The 17584-nt window shown below is 44.8% G+C and overlaps 1 protein-coding gene across 8 annotated transcripts in view; it reads left to right on the top strand.

The window, feature by feature from the left end:
- Positions 1-17584, top strand: part of THSD1 (thrombospondin type 1 domain containing 1) — a 62711-nt gene that overhangs the window by 9332 nt on the left and 35795 nt on the right. For 4 of the 8 annotated variants that reach the window (XR_009180732.1, XR_011645865.1, XM_058276743.1 and 1 more), the window contains exon 4: positions 9307-9465. The exons of the other annotated variants lie outside the window; for them this stretch is intronic. Coding sequence is in view for 2 of the 4 variants with exons in the window: in XM_058276743.1 (XP_058132726.1) it covers positions 9307-9465 (159 nt within the window). In the remaining 2 variants the exon portion in view is untranslated. The remainder of the gene's footprint in view (positions 1-9306; positions 9466-17584) is intronic. 8 annotated transcript variants of the gene reach the window in all.

The raw sequence follows: 17584 nt of genomic DNA, 5'->3' as shown, positions 1-17584 counted from the left end.
GTGGGGGTTACTCTGCATTTTGCCCAGGTGGTCAGGGGCTACCCATGCAGCAGCAGCGGGACACAAGCCAGACGGCAGGACTGAAAGAGTAAGTAGGAACCTGCAGGTGCCCAAAGCTCACCCTGGCTTTCACAGACACACATTGGCTTTGCCTCTGTTTGGCCAATGAATGAAACTTACACTAGAGACAGGAACCTCGGTGCCCTCCCGTGTTTTCAGTATATAAATTTATGACCCAGCTGCCTTCCCTTCTTTTCACCTGCCATTGAAATAGACAGCTCTGAGCAGTAAAGGCTCTTGCCAAATGGCACCGTTCAGGCACCTCCCTGAGCTCACCATGATTGTGAGTTCACTTGTGTGTCACTCACTCGCTCAATTCCTTTTTTTTTTAATGGAATGACTTGGTTTATGTATTTTTTCTTATTCTAAATATGTCTTAGGACCTTAAGATAGGTAAATAATAATTTATATCAAATATATAATAAATGTTACAAAAATGACTTTATGGTGTTTATCCTCCTTAGTGTGAATATTCATATTTTTCTCTGTGGTAAGGTTAATTTGTTTGATTATGGGCATATGCCTGAGATTTCACTGGGGGAATGGTAGTATATAGCACAGGCACTGTAATAACTTTTAAAAGTCTGAAAATTTTTAAATTCTGAACACTTCTGCCTCAAGGGTTTCAGATAAGGGGTTATGGATGCTGTATCTCAAAGCAAAATATGCACTTGAGGTGAAGCTGAGAATTAATGAGAGTAGGTATAAATGCATATTCCTTAGTTGTCTTAACAATTTAAAAATTTTGGCTGTTTTCTTTTTGTCTAATTAGGCCGGGGATTCTTCACCTTTTCTGTTCCGTGGACCCCTGTCCCAGTCGGGTGAAAACCAGGGGCCCCTTCTCAGAATGGAGCAGCAGGTTGTTTCATGACACTCAAAATCAGAGGTCAGAGAAAATAAAGACAATAAATTGATTTTTTTCAGTTCAAGCTCATGGACCCCCTACAGTCTTTCCACAGACCCTCTAGTTAAGGACCCCTGGATTAGACAGGCTTGTCTTTACTTCACAATGTGACAGAACAGAACTTTTACCAAGGGTGGTATACAAGGTATACGGCCACCCTGTTATCCTCTTGCTGCAAGATTTTGCAATCTGTGTTTTGTTTTGCCCAAATCTTTTTAAGCCACTTAAAAAGTTAACTCATTTTGTGAGTCAGTTTACTTCAAGGAAGAATATATAGTCTAAAAATTAGTATAATCAGACCCTTGGACACTGTGACACCCTCCACGGTTCTCTGAAAGTGAATGAACCGGCAAACCCTTCCACATAGCGGAGCTCCCACTCGGCCTTTGGATTCCGTTAGGGCATGACTGTGGCATGTGGGCATCTGACATCCTGAGGACAGGGAGTGTGTACACAGGGATTACGGGGCACCAGGCACTGGCCGAATTGCTTTATGACCATTAGCCCATTTGTTCCTGAGAACCCTATGAAGTCGAGGTAATACAGGCGTGTGGAAATAAGGTCAGGGTGTTTAAGGGGTACAGCCAGAACACAGACCCAGGTAGCCTGGCTCCCGAGGCTGCTTTTATGCTCTTCTAGACTGCTTCCCTTACAACCAAGGATCAATCTTAATACAAAGCTTTTAGATTAAAAATTTTTTAATATTCTCATTCCCCATCTCAGTGTTTCATCTGAGTGACCTCGCCCCTCTTGAAAGACACAAAGCCCACTTTGGAGACCACTGGCCAAGGCAGAAGCATGATTGGTTCAAAATAAGTGAGACTTGTTTTCTGAAAAAGAAGTTGGAGCTGTTTCTCTCAGATGCCTTAGTTCCTACTGCTACTTTTAGCATCACATCTATAGAGTTTTCTTATTAGCGTGTTTTGTTTAGTTATCTTGGTCTCTTAAGTGTCTTGCAGACTCGAATATTGTGTAGGCTGTTATCCCTTCATATAGTCTTAGGGGTGAGAAAAATATCCCCTTTCACATTCCAGACCAGTTTTGTTCATCCGGAATTAATACCCTCCATAGTGGCCTGAAAGACATTCAGCCTGGCCACACCGGTTTGTTGTGTGATGTGAGTCCATGCTTGGACATGTGAACAGGACAAAACAGAGCAAAAAGCCTCTTTTATTCATGAAGTAAGACTGTTTGGCATATTGGTCATCTGTATCTTGTTTCTAGCATGTGAGCTATAGTTAATGAGTTCCCATTTAGCCAACTATTTTCCTCCAAGTTACTGGCAGAGCTCTTTAGAGAGCAAATAGAGTTCCTTAAGGCATTTTTTATTTGCCTGATTGACTTTGTTCATTGCTTTATCTGAGTGAGTTCCTGTCGAATTAAAGTGATTTGATTTAGAGATAGAGAGGTATAAAAATGTAGTTAAAAATTTTTATTGATTATTGGACTAGCCATGACTCGTGACTTTATTTCCTAGGGAAAAGGCACTATATGTATGTATGTATGTTTGTTTTTAGCAGGTACCAGGGATTGAACCAGGATCTTGTATATAGGAAGCAGACGTTCAACCATTAGAGCTACATCCATTCCCCAGTATCTAACATTTTAAAATGAGATTTTTAATTTTAATTTTTTATTTCTTAGCCCTCCCCTCACAGCTTTTTGCATGCTATCTGTTCTCTGTGTCCATCTGCTGTGTGTTCTTCTGTGTCTGTATGCGTTTTTTTTTAAGATTTATTTTTTATTTCTCTCCCCTCCACCCTGCTGCTCCCTGCCCTGCCTTGCCCCAGTTGTCTGCTCTCTGTGTTCATTCACTGTGTGTTCTTCTGTGTCTGCTTCTATTCTTGTCAGTGGCCTTGGAATCTGTATCTCTTTTGTTGTGTCATCTTGTTGTGTCAGCTCTCTGTGTGTGCAGCGCCATTCCTGGGCAGGCTGAACTTTCTTTTGCACTGGGCAGCTCTCTTTATGGGGCACACTCCTTGCACGTGGGGCTCCCCTACACGGGGGACACCCCTGTGTGGCAGGGCACTCCTTATGCACATCAGCACTGCACATGGGCCAGCTCTACACAGGTCAAGGGGGCCCAGGGTTTGAACTGTGGACCTCCCATGTGGTAGGTGGATGCTCTATCCATTAAGCCAAGTCCACTTCCCTTGTATGCATTTTTATTTATTTCCCCTCCCCTCCTTGTGGCTTGCTGTCTGCTCTCTATGTCCATTTGCTGTGCACTCTTCTGTGTTGTTTTTTCCTTGTCTCTCTTTTTGTTGCATCACCTTGCTGAGTCGGCTCTCCGTGGCACTTTGCAGACCCGGCAGCACTCTGCTGTGCTCAGGTTGGCAGCTTTCCGCAGTGTGCAGGTGAGCCTGCCTGCACAAGGAGGCCCCAGATGCAAACTCAGGGCCTCCTGTATGATAGACAGGAGCCCAACTGATTCAGCCATAGCTGCTTCCCTTAAAGCGAGATTTTTGACATTAATATTCATGCTTTTATAAACCTGATATTTTTCTGATTCCCAACTAATGGAATTTTTGTTTTTAGTCTATAACAAATGACTTTATGTATTAAATAAATTATATTTTCATAAAATAAAAGAAGAATTAAGAAAGCATAACAAAAAGTTTCATAGTAGTCATAATTCTGTATTTTGTGGTCTTAAATATGAGCACAAGGGGAAGATAAACTGTTTGTGGACTTAATTTTCAATTTAGGTTTCAGAGTAGTGGGATTCCAAGTAGATTTTTCAAAAGTAAATCACTACTTTCACTCAGAGGACTTGAATTAGGAGATTCCTGAAGCTTTGTAAGCACCGGGGGCTTAGTATCTGAGCAGCCCAGAAACCTCGAGGACAAAGCCAGCTCTTGGTTCTGCAGCGTGAGGAGCTGCAGTGTGAGTTGGGAGGCACAGAACCAACATTGTGTTCCGTTGGACCTCTGGCTGGAGCATCATGACCACACCTCAGCTGATGTTGGTCCAGGATACTGGTTTGTAATGCTCCCACTCTTGTGAAATCTCTGGAGACTTGATTGATGCAAAGAACCTATATTCCATGACTCACCCCAAATATTGCACCACTTGGCTGACCTGAGAACACATCAACCCAACACGTCCCCCTTAGGTTTGTGCAGTGCTTCATATACCCTGGGCTGCCCTAGAGGAGGTGGGATGTGAAGAGACTTTTATGCAGTGGGTATTCTGGTGACTAGTGTTGGCATTACCTGATGGGTCTCCAGGTTCGATGCGTGCTGATAGAGAAGGGATTAGAGTCGGTCTTTATAGGGGACTATTCAGTTACTCTCATCAGGCAGTGATTCCATATCTACCTGGAAGAGAGGTTTGCATTTGTAAGTCAAGAATGACTGTTTTAGGAAAGTTACGTATTTTGAAGCTCTGGTGTTCAGTGTGGCCCCATTTAGGGTTAAGGCTTCTTGTTGAATTGGCCCCTTTATCATTATGAAATGCGCCTCTTTATCCCTCATAATATTTCTTGTTCTGCAACCCATTTTGCCTGATATTTATATAGCCACTTCAGTTTTCTTTTGATTATGTTTGCAAGGTATATTTTCTTTCGTCTTTTTACTTTTAATCTATTTATGTCTTTATATTTAAAGTTGGCTTTATTTAAACAGCATATAGTTGGGTCTTTGTTTTTTTTTTAATCTAATCTGACAATCTCTGCCTTTTAAGTGATGTGTTTAGATTATTTTTATTTATATGTAATGTAATCATTATATGGTTGGATTAAAATCTGCCATCCTGTTAATTATATATTTATTCCATCTGTGCTTTGTTTCTTCCTCCTCCTTTTCCTGCCTTCTTTTAGATTAAGTGGCTGGTTTTTTTTTTGTGGTCTACTTCATCTCCACTCTTGGTTTTTTATTTATAATTTAAACAACTTTTAGTGATCATCCTAAAGTTTATAATATACATCTTTAATTACTCTCAGTCTACTTTCAAATGATATATTTCTTCACATGTAATGTAATGATCTTTTTTTCTTTAAATTTAAATTTTCAAACAATTTCAAACATACAGGAGAGTTGCAAAAATGATACAAAACCAATACATAGAATTCCAATAGAGCTGCTACTCTGATAACAAAATTGACTAACCTTTAACATTTTGACATATTTGTTATATTGTCTCTCTTTCTATCCATCTATCATCTGTCTATCATCTTTCTATCATCTGTGTATCTATTTTCTAAGCATTTGTGAGTAGTTGAATACATCCTGTTCACTGAACACTTAATACTTCCATGTATATTTCCTCAGAACAATAACACTGACTATATAACCACATTAAGTACAGTTATCCAGTTCAAGAAATTTAATATTAATAAAAAACATAAAGTCTATTTTCCAATTTTTTTCAGTTATTCTAGTAATGTTCTTTTGGGCATTTTCTGCTCCATTATTAGATCCAGTCCAGGATCACGTATTACCTTTAATTGTCATTCTCTCTCTCTTTTTTAGCATTTTAAAAATTTGTATTTATATTTTGTAAAAACAATATTGTATGTACAATAACACCCATATTTGTATTTCACATGAGTTTTTACTGTATTATACAGTCCCATGTTACATTTTTTAGCTTTCCTTCTAGTAGTATACATAACTTTCCCTTTCAAAAATATCATACCCATATAATAGCTCTACTAGTTACAAACGCTATGATGTGCTTTCACCATTTCTATTAACTTCCAAAGATTTACAACGTTTTTAAACAATTATGCACAGATTGCCCACAGCTTTCCATTCTCTACCTTCATTCTTTTTGGTGACCTATATTCTGATTATTAACTTCATGAATTTATACAATGTATTTACTTCATAATAGGGCAATCATACAGTATTTGTTCTTTTGTGTCTGGCTTGCTTCACTTGACATAATGTCCTCCCAGGTCATCCTTGTTGTCATATGCTGCCTCACGACTTCATTTCTTCTTATTGCTGCATAGTAGTCCATCCTGTGTGTACACCACTATTTGTTTATCCATTCATTGGTGAATGGACACCTGGGTTGGGTCATTTCTATCTTTTGGCAATCATGAATAACGCTGTTGTGAATGCCATTGTGCAGATACCTGTTTGCGTCACTGACCTCAGTTTTTCTGAGTATATACCTAGTAATGGTATGGCTGGGTCCCAGGGCAAGTTGATATTCAATTTCCTTAGGAAATTGCCAAAAGTCCTCCACAGTGGCTGTACCATTCTACATTCCACCAGCAGTGGGTAAGTGTTCCTATCTCTCCACATCCTCTCCAACACTTTGAGTTTTATGTCTTTTTAATAATGGCCATATCTAATAGATGTGAAATAATATCTCATTGTAGTTTTAATTTGCATTTCCCTAATCATTAGTGATGTTGAACATCTTTTCATGGTTTTTTTGCCATTTATATTTCTTCTTTGGACAAATGTCTTTGCAAGTCTTTTGCCCATTTTTTAACCAGGTAGTTTGTCTTTTCATTGTTGAGTTGTAGTATCTCTTTATATGTAATGACCTTTTTTTTAATTTTAATTTTAATTTTTTTTCGAGGGACCAGGGATGGGGATTGAACCCTGGACCTCATATGTGGGAAGCCAGTGCTCAACCACTGAGCCACATCCACTCCCTGTAATGACCTTTTAACAGCACATTCTGAATTCATTCCAGTTCCATTCTTTATGCGATTGTAGTCATCTGTTTTACCTTTATATAAGCCATAAACCCATAGTACACTGGTACTGTTTGGTTAGACTACCAATTATATTTTAGAGCATTTTAAAGTAAGAAAAGTTGCCATTTCCAGCACTCTTCATTTCTTTGTATATATCCAAGTTTTTTTGTCCAGTATGTTGCCACTGCCTGAAGGGTTTCTCTTTAACATTTCTTAAGGTGAATGACTTCTGTTAACGAATTCTGTCAGCTTTTTTTTTTTTTGTCTCAAAGTGTTTATTTCTCCTTCAGTTTTTTTTTTTTTAACAATTGCATTGGTTTTTTGTTTATTGTTTTTTTTAAGCCCCCCACCTTCCCCTGAGATGCCTTCTCAGTCTATCTGCTCCTCTTCTTTAGGAGGCACCAGGAACTGAGCCTGTGCCCTCCCATGTGGGAGGTGAGTGCCCGACCATTTGAGCCACTTCCACTCCCTGCTGGTTGCAGCATCTGCTGGTTGTGGTGTCTGATTGTTGTGGTTCCTACGCATTGTGGCCATTGCAGTGGCTGCTGGTTAAGGTATCTGTGGGTCTGCTGGTTGAGATATCTGCTGGTTGTGGAGTCTACCAGTTGTGGTATCTTGCTGGTTGTGGTGTCTGCTCATTGTGACATCTGCTTGTCATCTTTAGGAGACACCAGAAATTGAACCTGGTACCTCCCATGTGGGAAGCAGGTGCCCAGTTGCTCAAGTCACATCCACTCCCTGTCTTCAGTTTTGAAACCGGCAAGTCTGCTGTAATTCTTATCTTTATTCTTTTCCATGTGATTTGTTTCCACACACATTCCTTCCCCTGCCAGCCTTAAAGATTTTGTTTGTTTTTGTTTTGCAGCAGTTTAACTATGATGTGCCTAAGGTTTTCTTTTTGTTGTATTTTTCCTGGTTGGTGTTTTCTGTGATTTGATGTCTTTCATTATTTTGGAAAATTCTTTAACGTTATCTCCTCAGATATTTATTTTGTCTTTCTCTTTTTCCTTTGGGGTTCCAATTACATCTTTTCATGTTGTCCCACAGCTCTTGAGTATTACGTTTTACCTGCCCATTTTTTCTTCTTTGTGTTTCGGTTTTGGTGATTTCTGTTGACCTATATTCAAATTTGTTTCTGTTCTCAGCTGTCTCAAATCTACACATGAGCCTGTAGAAGATATTCTTCATCTCTGTTATGGTTTTTTTTAATTTCTAGCATTTCCATCTGACTCTTTAGTTTCCAACTGCTCAAATTTCCCATCTGTTCATGCTCATTGTTCACAATTTCCACTTAAATCTTTAGCATATGATTAACATAAATGATCATAGTTATTATACATTCACTCTCTGAGGGTTCCAGGATTGAGTCATATCTTAGTGTAGTTTCTTGATGGCCTTGTCGCTTAGTGGGATGGTGCTTTGTGTGTTGGTAATGTTTGGTTGAAAAGGGAACCTCTTGGCTAGGCCTACAGATGCTGAGTTAGTGGTGTTTCCGTGGGGCACACCTTACTTCTGCTAGGCTTTGAGTATGGGGATTAAGTCGGGCTAGTCTGGTGTCGAGCTGGGTTTCGGTGTTGCTTCTGTCCTGGCTACCCTCCAGGTACCACAGACTTTACATTTTTCTACCCTTCTTTGATTTTAGAGTAGGGGATGGACTACCAGAGGGTTTCCCAGTGTTTCTGTAATCTTCAGGCTTCCTTTTGCACAACAGAGAGCTTCCCATCTCTCTCTTTCTCCCTCTCTCTCTTTCTCTCTCTCTCTCTCTCCCCCCCCCTCCCCAGCAGTACATAGTTGCTCTTTGGTCCTTGGTGCTTGCTGGCCGTGGGGTAGGAAGTGGAAGAGGCTTCTCTGAGTTCCGATTCAGCCTTGTTCTCACCAGTGCTGTGTCCCTGGGTCTCAGCTGTGGCTTCTTGATGGATCCTGCCCCTCCCTGGTGGTAGAAGATCTCTAATGCCCTGAACCTAGGATATTTTTCTGCCCTTCCCAAAGGAGGGCCTTTTCTTTTCCTATTCCTAGCAGCAGTGGGTCTCCACTGAGGCTCCTAGGGTGACAGAGTTTCCTGCCCTTCTCCCAGTGGTTTAAGGCTTTTGTTTTTCAGGGGAACCTGGGGAGAAGAATCTGGGTGAAGCGTGTGTCTTTCCAGCAGGGCTGCTCCATCCCTCCTCCTGCCTTCACCACGAGGAAGGCATCTCCTGTCTAACCAGTCCTCAGCCCTTCCTGGGAGCTTAGGGCGAGATCTCTGGAGAGGACCCTGAAGTGGGTGCAGTTCTCCTTGTGTCTGTGGCTCCTGGGGTTCTGTATTCCATGCTAGCCCACACCAGGCTGTTAGCAATCATTAAAAATTTCAACTAAAGTCTTCTCACCAGCATGGAGGTTCCTTGTATCTGCCCCAGGTGAACCAGTGCTTATGTCCCGTCTTTCCTCGGAGGAGCCTGTCTTACCTTAGATTTCAGACTAGTTGGTGGCCTTGAGACTGAAGGTCTGGAAAGGTTATGGCTTGTGGTTTATCCAGCTTTTTCTTGTTGTAGGAGTGACTCCTTTTCTAGCTTGACCATCGTGGGGGGTATTTTTGCTTATTGACTTTCCAAGGCCTGAGACTGGCGTTTCCCCTCATCATTTGGGTACAGTTAAACATTGGTTCTCCAGTGAACGAGCCCTGAAAGCATGACTTGTGTCCTTGCAGAAACGTGGGGACCGTGGCAGCCTTGGAGCCAGTGTAGCGCCACGTGTGGCGATGGTGTCAGAGAGCGTGGCCGAGTGTGCCTCACGTCCTTCCCGTCCAGACCCGGCTGCCCGGGCGTGTCCTCGGAGACCTCCCCGTGTTCCCTGGAGGAGTGCGCCGGTAGGTCTTCCTCGCTGCGCGACTTTCTCCTCAGAGAAGCCATTGCAGGCTCCGGCTCCCCCTGCATCTAAGGCCAGCAGTAACTTGGAGAACACGTTAATGTGGTGACGGGGCCTCACAAAACGAAGAATATAGGGAAATGACAGGGAAGTAGAGCTACATACATTAAAGAGCCAGCTATATTAAATTATTTTAAAAATACAAAAATGGGGCAGACGATCATTTCTCCCCTTTTTTGGTTGTTTCTCCCTCCGGTTTCCCCACCCCCAAGCCAAGCTGTGGGAAACAGTTTCCTTTCATTTTTCTCCCTGTCATCCAGAGAAGCCTGAGGTACTATGCAGACAGTGCTTTGCCACAGGGGCCAGCAGGCCACCTATCCTGTGGATGGGCCCGGTGGGTTCTCAGCCAGGCCTGGGAGGAAGGAGGGGAGGTTTCTTCTCCCCGCCCCCCCCCCCCAGGCTGGCCTTGCCTCCCCCAGGTGCCTCAAGGCCCTTCCTAGAGGTGGGAATGTGTCGAGCGGATGTGGGGGCAGACTGCCAGGCGTCCTTCCCCTCCCTCGTCAGCAGGCCATGCTCTTCCTTCCCCCATGGCCACGGGTGGCGCCCTTCCCTCCCCCACGGCCAGGGTCCTGACCAGCCCCTGCTCTCCCGTGCCCCACACGGGCCCCACCTCAGCACGGCGGTGCAGGCCTCGGCCTCTAGGCGAAGGGCTTCCGCCGAGTCCTGCTTTCGGCCCCTCTCCAATTCCAGACGGAACGACCACCCTAGTTCCTCGTCCCTTGGGGACGAGTTAGGCGCGTCTCCGGGTTTGGCTGTCACAGCACCTTTGAGCTAAAACCACAGGCGCCTGGCACCATCTTGGCTGGCTTCCGCCTGGGGCCGTCGAAAGTCTTCTCCCGTTTTCCTCTTTCCAGCAGTGCCACCGGCCTTGTCCCCTTCCTCCCAACACCCCAGAAAGGTTCTGGCCTCCTTTTCCTGTTGCGGCCTCACCCCCAGGCCGCGCCTGCCAGCCTAAGGCTGCCCGCTCCCCTTGCGTACTTTACCGTGAATCCACTTTTTCTCAGTGACAGCTCGTCTGTTTCCTGAGGCTCTCTTCTCTATCATTTCCTCTATCAGTCCCCTTCACTTTCTATCATCCTCCCTCGGGTATCGCTTCCTTCAGATATACCTTGCCTTTAATTCCTGGGATGGCATATTATGTTAAGATATTTCGTTGCCCCCCTCCCCCAAGAAAAGAATATGCAATTTAGTTTTATGAGATGTGAATATGATCTAGCATTTTATTTTCATTTCCTTCATTAACAAGGAGACCTTGGCCATTCCTTTAACCAGTCTGTGCTCATTTCTTTATCTTTCTGAACCCTGGAGAAACAATTGAGCTTGTTTTTAGGATTAAATAAGATCAATGTGCCTGGACAGGATTTTTTAATGTAATGCTTCCATAATTTGTTAAGTTACTTTTGGTCTGTTATTTTATTTTTTGAAGTTGAAATAAAGTTTTAAAAAAATTTATTCCAGCCTTAGTTTTGTAACTCCAAAACAAATTTAACAATCACCTGCCACTGTCTTCTATTCTTTTTTTTTTCAATTTTTTTTCTTTTTTTTAAAAAAATGTTACATTAAAAAAATACGAGGTCCCCTTATACCCCCCACCCCCCCACCCCACTCCTCCCACACTAACAACCTCTTTCATCATCGTGGGACATTCATTGCATTTGGTGCCAATAATATCAGTCTTTATTGACCACTTGCTGTGTGCCAGCACTTTAATTACGTGATCTCATTTAACTCTTACAATGAGTGCTCAAGGTAGTGATTGTCTGCTGGGTTCAGAACTTGAGAATTTACACATATGTAAAGTATTACACCATTATCTCCACATGACCGATGGGGACTCTGGGTCATTGAGAGGGTAAGGGACACGCCCCAGGTAGTGAAGCGAGTAGCAGGAGCTCGATCTGACTCACAGGAAGCTCCCTGTCGTTAGTACTTTGCTTCATGTACGGGCCAATCTGACTTCCTGCCAGGATCAGCAACCTGGAATTAGCACCCATTTTTGAGGAAATGTACTGTTCCATGTTCTGGCCTTTAGTTCTTTAATACTGTATGGGAACTAGAAATGCATATGTTATGAATTAGAAGCAAGGAAAGTGCCACAGACACCCCTACTTGGAGTGTAAGTGGCCTCAGGTGAATGTTTATATGGATAAAAACTGTCATTTCTTCTAGTGCTCTCTCTTTCCTCTTCAACCTCTTTTTCCACTCCTTGGGACTGTAAATTCTGTCTGTGGGCTGCTGGGCACTGGGAAGTCCCCTCACTGCAGGGAAAGGAGGGGAGGCTCTGTGAGACACAGGTGCAGGCCAGCGGCTCAGGGGCTTCTCTCGAGCGTGGCTTTGAAGGGAGCCAGAGGCCAGAGCGAACAGAGGCCAGAGAGGAAGGGGCGTAGTTTGTGCAAAGTGTGCTGCCAAAGGCCACCCGCAGTTGCTGCAGAAGGACGAGGAGATAAACCAGGGAGCAAGGCTTTCGAATGCCCCTCTTCACTCGGGAATTTTGGGTTTGGCTTTGAACGAATGTTTTTATGCCAAGGTCTGAATGTTGTTCTATATTAATTTGGTTTCACTTGTTTGACAAATGAGTAGGAAGATTTAATTGCTGTTACACTTACATCTGGTGGAATATTGCTCATTTTGCTGTCACCTTTTTAATAATCAATGAATCAATTCATTAAACCTCTTTCTCGAACACCAGCTATGCGCAAGTTACTGTGACTGGGGTTAAGAATATCTAGATAAGACACGTCTGTCTCAAAGGAGTTTACAGTGTAGTATCTAGACAGACACATACCCAGGTCTAGGACACCGTAGAGTACAGGGCCTGGAATGATAAGGGAATCTCAGCCTGGAAATGTGCAGGGTGAGAATCCATGCTGGAAGCATCAGCATCCTTGGAGGAGGCATTGGAGCTGAAGTTTGAGAGCTGAGTACATGTCATCCTGGAGAACTTGGTGAAGAAGGGGATGTTGCAAAGGGAGCAGAGTGTGCAGTTGGATGGAGGTTTTGGGATTGGAGCACATCTTCCATGTATTAGCCAAAGGGGTGCTGATGCAAAATACCAGGCATCTGTTGGCTTTTATACAGGGTATTAGTTGGGGTAGAAGCTTACAGTTACTAGGCCATAAAGTATAAGTTACCTCCCTCACCAACGTCTCTTGCCACATATTGGAGCAAGATGGCTGCGATGTCTGCCAAGGTTTAGCTTTCCTCTTCCTCTCTTGGCTCCATGGTCCCAGCTTCTTCCAATATCAGCTGAAGGCTGGGACAAGTGTCTTCTCTCTCCTGGGACTCATTCCTCTCTGGGCTCAGCTGCTCTGTTCCCTCCACAAGGCCAGCTATAGACTGTCAGGCGAATGGCTTGTGTCTCTTCCCAGGCTCCAGGATCAAAACTCCCACCTCCCTTCTCTGTGCTGCGGTTTCTCTGTGAGTCTCCATCCACCAAGGGACTCGATATCCTACTGATGTGGCCCAATCAAAGCCTTAATCATTTTTTTTTTAAGATTTTTTAAAAAAATTTATTTCTTTCCCCATCTCCCCCCCCCCCCGTTGTCTGTTCTCTGTGTCCATTTCCTGTTGGTGTTCTTCTTTACTTCTGTTGTTGTCAGTAGCATGGGAATCTGGGTTTCTTTTTGTTGCGTCATCTTGTTGTGTCAGCTCTCTGTGTATGCGGCACCATTCCTGGGCAGGCTGCACTTTCTTTCACGCTGGGTGGCTCTCCTTATGGGGTGCACTCCTTGCATGTGGGGCTCCCCTATGCATGGCATGGCACTCCTTGCGTGCATCAGCACTGTGCATGGGCCAGCAGCACACGGGTCAAGGAGGCCTGGAGTTTGAACCACGGAACTCCCATGTGGTAGATGGATGCCCTATCCATTGGGCTAAGTCCGCTTCCCCTTAATCATTATTTAATCAAGTAAAACCAAAACCTCTGAATCCAGTATACTCTCATCTGCCCTGCAGGACAGACCACTTTACAAACATAATCCAGTTTCTCTTGGAATTCGTAAACACTGGCAAACTGCCACACTCCACGAGACGTGTTCAGGTCCTACGCCCGGTCCTTTGCATGTGGACTCATTGTAAATGGGATCTGCAAAGGTCCTATCAAGTTGGGGCTCAACTGAGCCAGATTAAACCAGGCGGACCTTATTCTGGTGTGACTGGAGTCCTTATAAGCAAAGAAGGTGAGGGCTCGTCTGTAGAAGTCAGAGGAGGAGACAGATTGCACGCAGGGAGTAAACCATCATCACGACACTGAACAACGGAAAGGATCTTTACAATTGAAACCAGGATAAAGAGAATTGCAAGAAGTGCTGAAGAGTAGCCAGTCTACAGAGTTCCAGGAATATAAAGACTGAAATCCTTGGAGTAGAGCAGGAGCCACTTCCCTGGGATCCTGGGAGCAGCTGCCGGATTCAGAGTTGAGGGTGTGGAAGCAGCAGGTCAGCAAATGTAGCTGCCTGGCTCTCCAGGCTTGGCTGGGAAGAGAAGGAGCATGAGTTGGTGGGCACGAGAGGCGCGTCGAAGGGCCTTGTGGAAACGATAAAGGCTTGAGCATCTTTCTGGGCTGAGGGAAAGGAGAGGAAGAGCCTAAAGGTAGCTGGCACACAGGGAAGATCCCCTGAAGGATGGCTGGAAGAGCCTCTGTTGCTGAGCTCCCCTTCCCGCTGACTCTGTAGAGAACCAGGTAACTAGAACTCTGCCTGCTGGTAAATTCATGGGGAGGGAAGGACGGCAGAAGCAGCCTGGGGTGTGCTTGCCCGAGGACTTCTATTTTTTGTTTGTTCTTTGGTGACTCCAGGAGACTACTGAGGGAGGGCCTTGAGTTAGGGGGACTGAGGATTGTGGCGAAATGCTGAAGCAGGTGGTGTAGGGAACAGGAGATAGCGCTGCTGAGGGACTCACGGAGCATCCCTCAGGCTCGGGGTGAGGCTAGAAGCTGCGGGTGTGGAGGGGACTGGTCTCCATAGCTGTGGTTTTTTCACTGCTAGTTCTCAAGGTGGGGGCAGCCGCTGAGGGTTCAGGGGTCTGCGTTTATCTAGGCTTGGACTTTGGCTGCAGAGGAGACAGAGAGCTGGAGCTCAGCATTCAAGGTCAAGAAAGCTGAGGACATTGGGAAGACTGGATTAAGTGATGGATCGGGGGTCTAGACTGGTTAGGGGAGAAAGTGAGGCTGGGAGGTTGCTGGCAGATGGGGAGAGAAAAGAGAAGCTGTAGAATCAGACATCTCATTGAGGTTGATCAACTAGTGAGTGAGACGGGAGGGTACAGCCAGGGAAGGGCTGTGAAGTTTAAGGTTTCAGAGGAGCAGCTGCAGACAATGACAGGGTATGACATGTTGGGTGGACCACTCCGATGGACGCTGATGTCACCCAGGGTGGTACCAGCTAGGGGATGGTGAGGAAGACTGGGAGTGCAGGTGCTAGAGTGGTGGCCAGATGTCAGGACTGAACATGAAAATCGAGGAAGGCACCCTTCTGCTGGCCCTCGTGAAATACGTTTAACAGATTCCCCCAGTTCCCCCGACCGGGTGGGAGAGGAGCTGTGTCCCGCACAATGCCCGGGCCTCGGTTAAGGCAAGGGTCAAGGCATCTTTGAGGGAAGGGAACAGGTGTTGAGGAATCTGTCACATGTCCCATTGGTATGTGGAGAGGAGAGTGGGGAGCATGGGCCCAGGAGATGAACGACAGCTGGTTGTTGATAGGACGAGGGGTCAGATGAGAGCACAGGGAACTCTGGGTGAGGACAGGGACCAGGGAGGAAAGAGGTGAGGCTTCCAGGGCTGTGGTGTGTGATGCTGTATAACCCCCAGAAAAACACTCTTAAATTTCACCCCTTCCTGTGTGTGTGGACCCACTGTAAGTAGGACCTTTTGATGGGGCTACATCAGTGAAGCAGTGACCCACCTCGGTCAGGATGGGACTTAGTCCTACTACTGCAGTCTTTTGTAAATGGATTGAATATATTTAGAGAGAAAGACACGGAGGCAAAAAGCTAAAATCAACAAACCCAGAAGAGAAGGGAGACCTGCAGCTGCCACCATGTGCCCTGCCGTGAGCAGGGGAGACAAGGTCACCATTAGCTGGTCTTTGGGAAGAAAGCATCGCCTTGACGGTGCCTTGATTAGGACATTTTCTCAGTCTCAAAACTGTAAGCTAATAAATTCCACTGCTCAGGCCAAACCATTTCATGGGATTTGCTTTAAGGAGCCTAGGAAACTGAAACAGATTTTGGTTCGAGGAGAGTAGTGGCGTGCTGCTATTGCAAATACCAGAAAGTGGGGAAAGCTTTGTTGTAGTTGGGTTTTTTTTTTTAAGATTTATTTCTCTCCTCTTCCTCACACTAGTCCCCCAGTTGTCTGCTCTCTGTGTCCATTTGCTGTGTGTTCTTCTGTGTCTGCTTGCATTATCTGGCAGCACTGGGAAACTGTCTTTTTTTTCTCTTGCATCATCTTGCTGTGTCAGCTCTCACGTGTGCAGCGTCACTCCTGGGTAGGCTGTGCTTTTTTTTTTTAATGCGGGGCAGCTCTCCGTGTGCCTGGGGCACCCCTACACGGGGGCACCCCTGTATGGCATGGCATTCCTTGTACATGGCAGCACTGCACATGGGCCAGCTTACCACATGGGTCAGGAGGCCCTAGAGATCAAACCCTGGACCCTCCATATCCTAGACGGACACTCTATCAGTTCAGCCATGTCCGCTTTCCTGTAATTGGGTATTGACTAGAGGTGGGAAGGATTGCGTGGTGCTTGATAGAAAAGGCCTAGGTTGCTTTGAAGAAACTGTAGAAATATGGATGCTAAAGGTACTTCTGATGAGGTCTTGGAAGAAAGGGATGAATGTGTTACTGGAAACTGGATGAAAGATGATCCTTGTTTTAAAGGGGCACAGACCTTGGCAGAATTGTGTTCTGATGTTGGATGGAAGGCTGAATTTGAGAGTGATGCGCTTGGATATTTATCTGAGATTTCCAAGCCAAGTGTGGAAAGTGAAACCTGGCTTCTCCGAGCAGCTTATAGTAAAATGCGAGAGGAAAGGGATAAGCTGAGACCTGAACTCCCGGGCACAAAGGAACCACAGATTGATAGCTGGGAAAATTCTGAGTTTCTGGAAAGTGAGTCCCCAGAGAATAGCACTCCACAGGAGCATTTAATTGAAAAAGGAAGCAGCCAGCCATTTCCATGCAAGTCAGGACTGGAGATGCTGTTTTCCAGGAAGGAACTGAGGAAGGTCCTACTGTCTGATGGTTTGGACCTCTGTGTACTACATGCAAAACCTACATGTTTTTTGTGAGAGCTCTGTGAACGGAACCACCACCAGCCTGGACTAAATGGACAGATTGAAAAAAGATCACTTCAAGGTTAAAGCCATGGAAGTCAAAGGTAGAGAAGGCCAGGTTCATCCGGTACTGGTCTTTGGGGAGAAAGCATCATCTTGATAAAATCAGCCTCACATTGCCCATTTTCTCAGCCTCAAAACTGTAAGCTAATCAGTTCCCGTCATTCAAGCCAAACCTTTCCATGGCGTTTGCTTTAGGCAGCCTCGGAAACAAAAACACGGGGTTTGGGCAACAGGACAGGCTGAGAGGCCCAGTGGTGTCTGCAATGTTTTGAAACATTTCGATGACTGTGGGACAAACCAGTCTGAGAGAGCAGGGAAGAAGAAAAGTCAGCACCACATGGTAGGACAATAAATGTAGGAAGGGGAGTCGACTGCATCGAGAAAGAGTGGAGAGCAGAGGCCTTACCTCACATTGCCAAATGTCTTAGTTTCACCTTTAATTTCTCTTGAAAGGTGCAAAGACTACCTAAATTATTGTACATATTAAGTTTTATCCTTGTGAGAATTTTCCATTGTGCATCTCAAATTCAACTACAGCTATCTTGTGTTTATATTAACAAAAAGTCTTGATTTTATCTTGAAATTTTCTACAGACCAATAGGTTATATACATATCCATATACAGTAATTTATTTGGTCAGTCAGTCAAAGGAATTGCATCGTGGGGATGGGCAACCCCAAAATCCGTCAGGCAGGTGGGAAGACTGGACACACAGGCAGGAGTTG

The sequence above is a fragment of the Dasypus novemcinctus genome, chromosome 15, assembly GCF_030445035.2.
Source record: "Dasypus novemcinctus isolate mDasNov1 chromosome 15, mDasNov1.1.hap2, whole genome shotgun sequence".
In the NCBI taxonomy this organism is placed as follows: domain Eukaryota; kingdom Metazoa; phylum Chordata; class Mammalia; order Cingulata; family Dasypodidae; genus Dasypus; species Dasypus novemcinctus.
The sequence above is the reverse complement of the archived record's forward strand: the minus strand, read 5'-3'. Positions and strand labels throughout refer to the sequence as shown.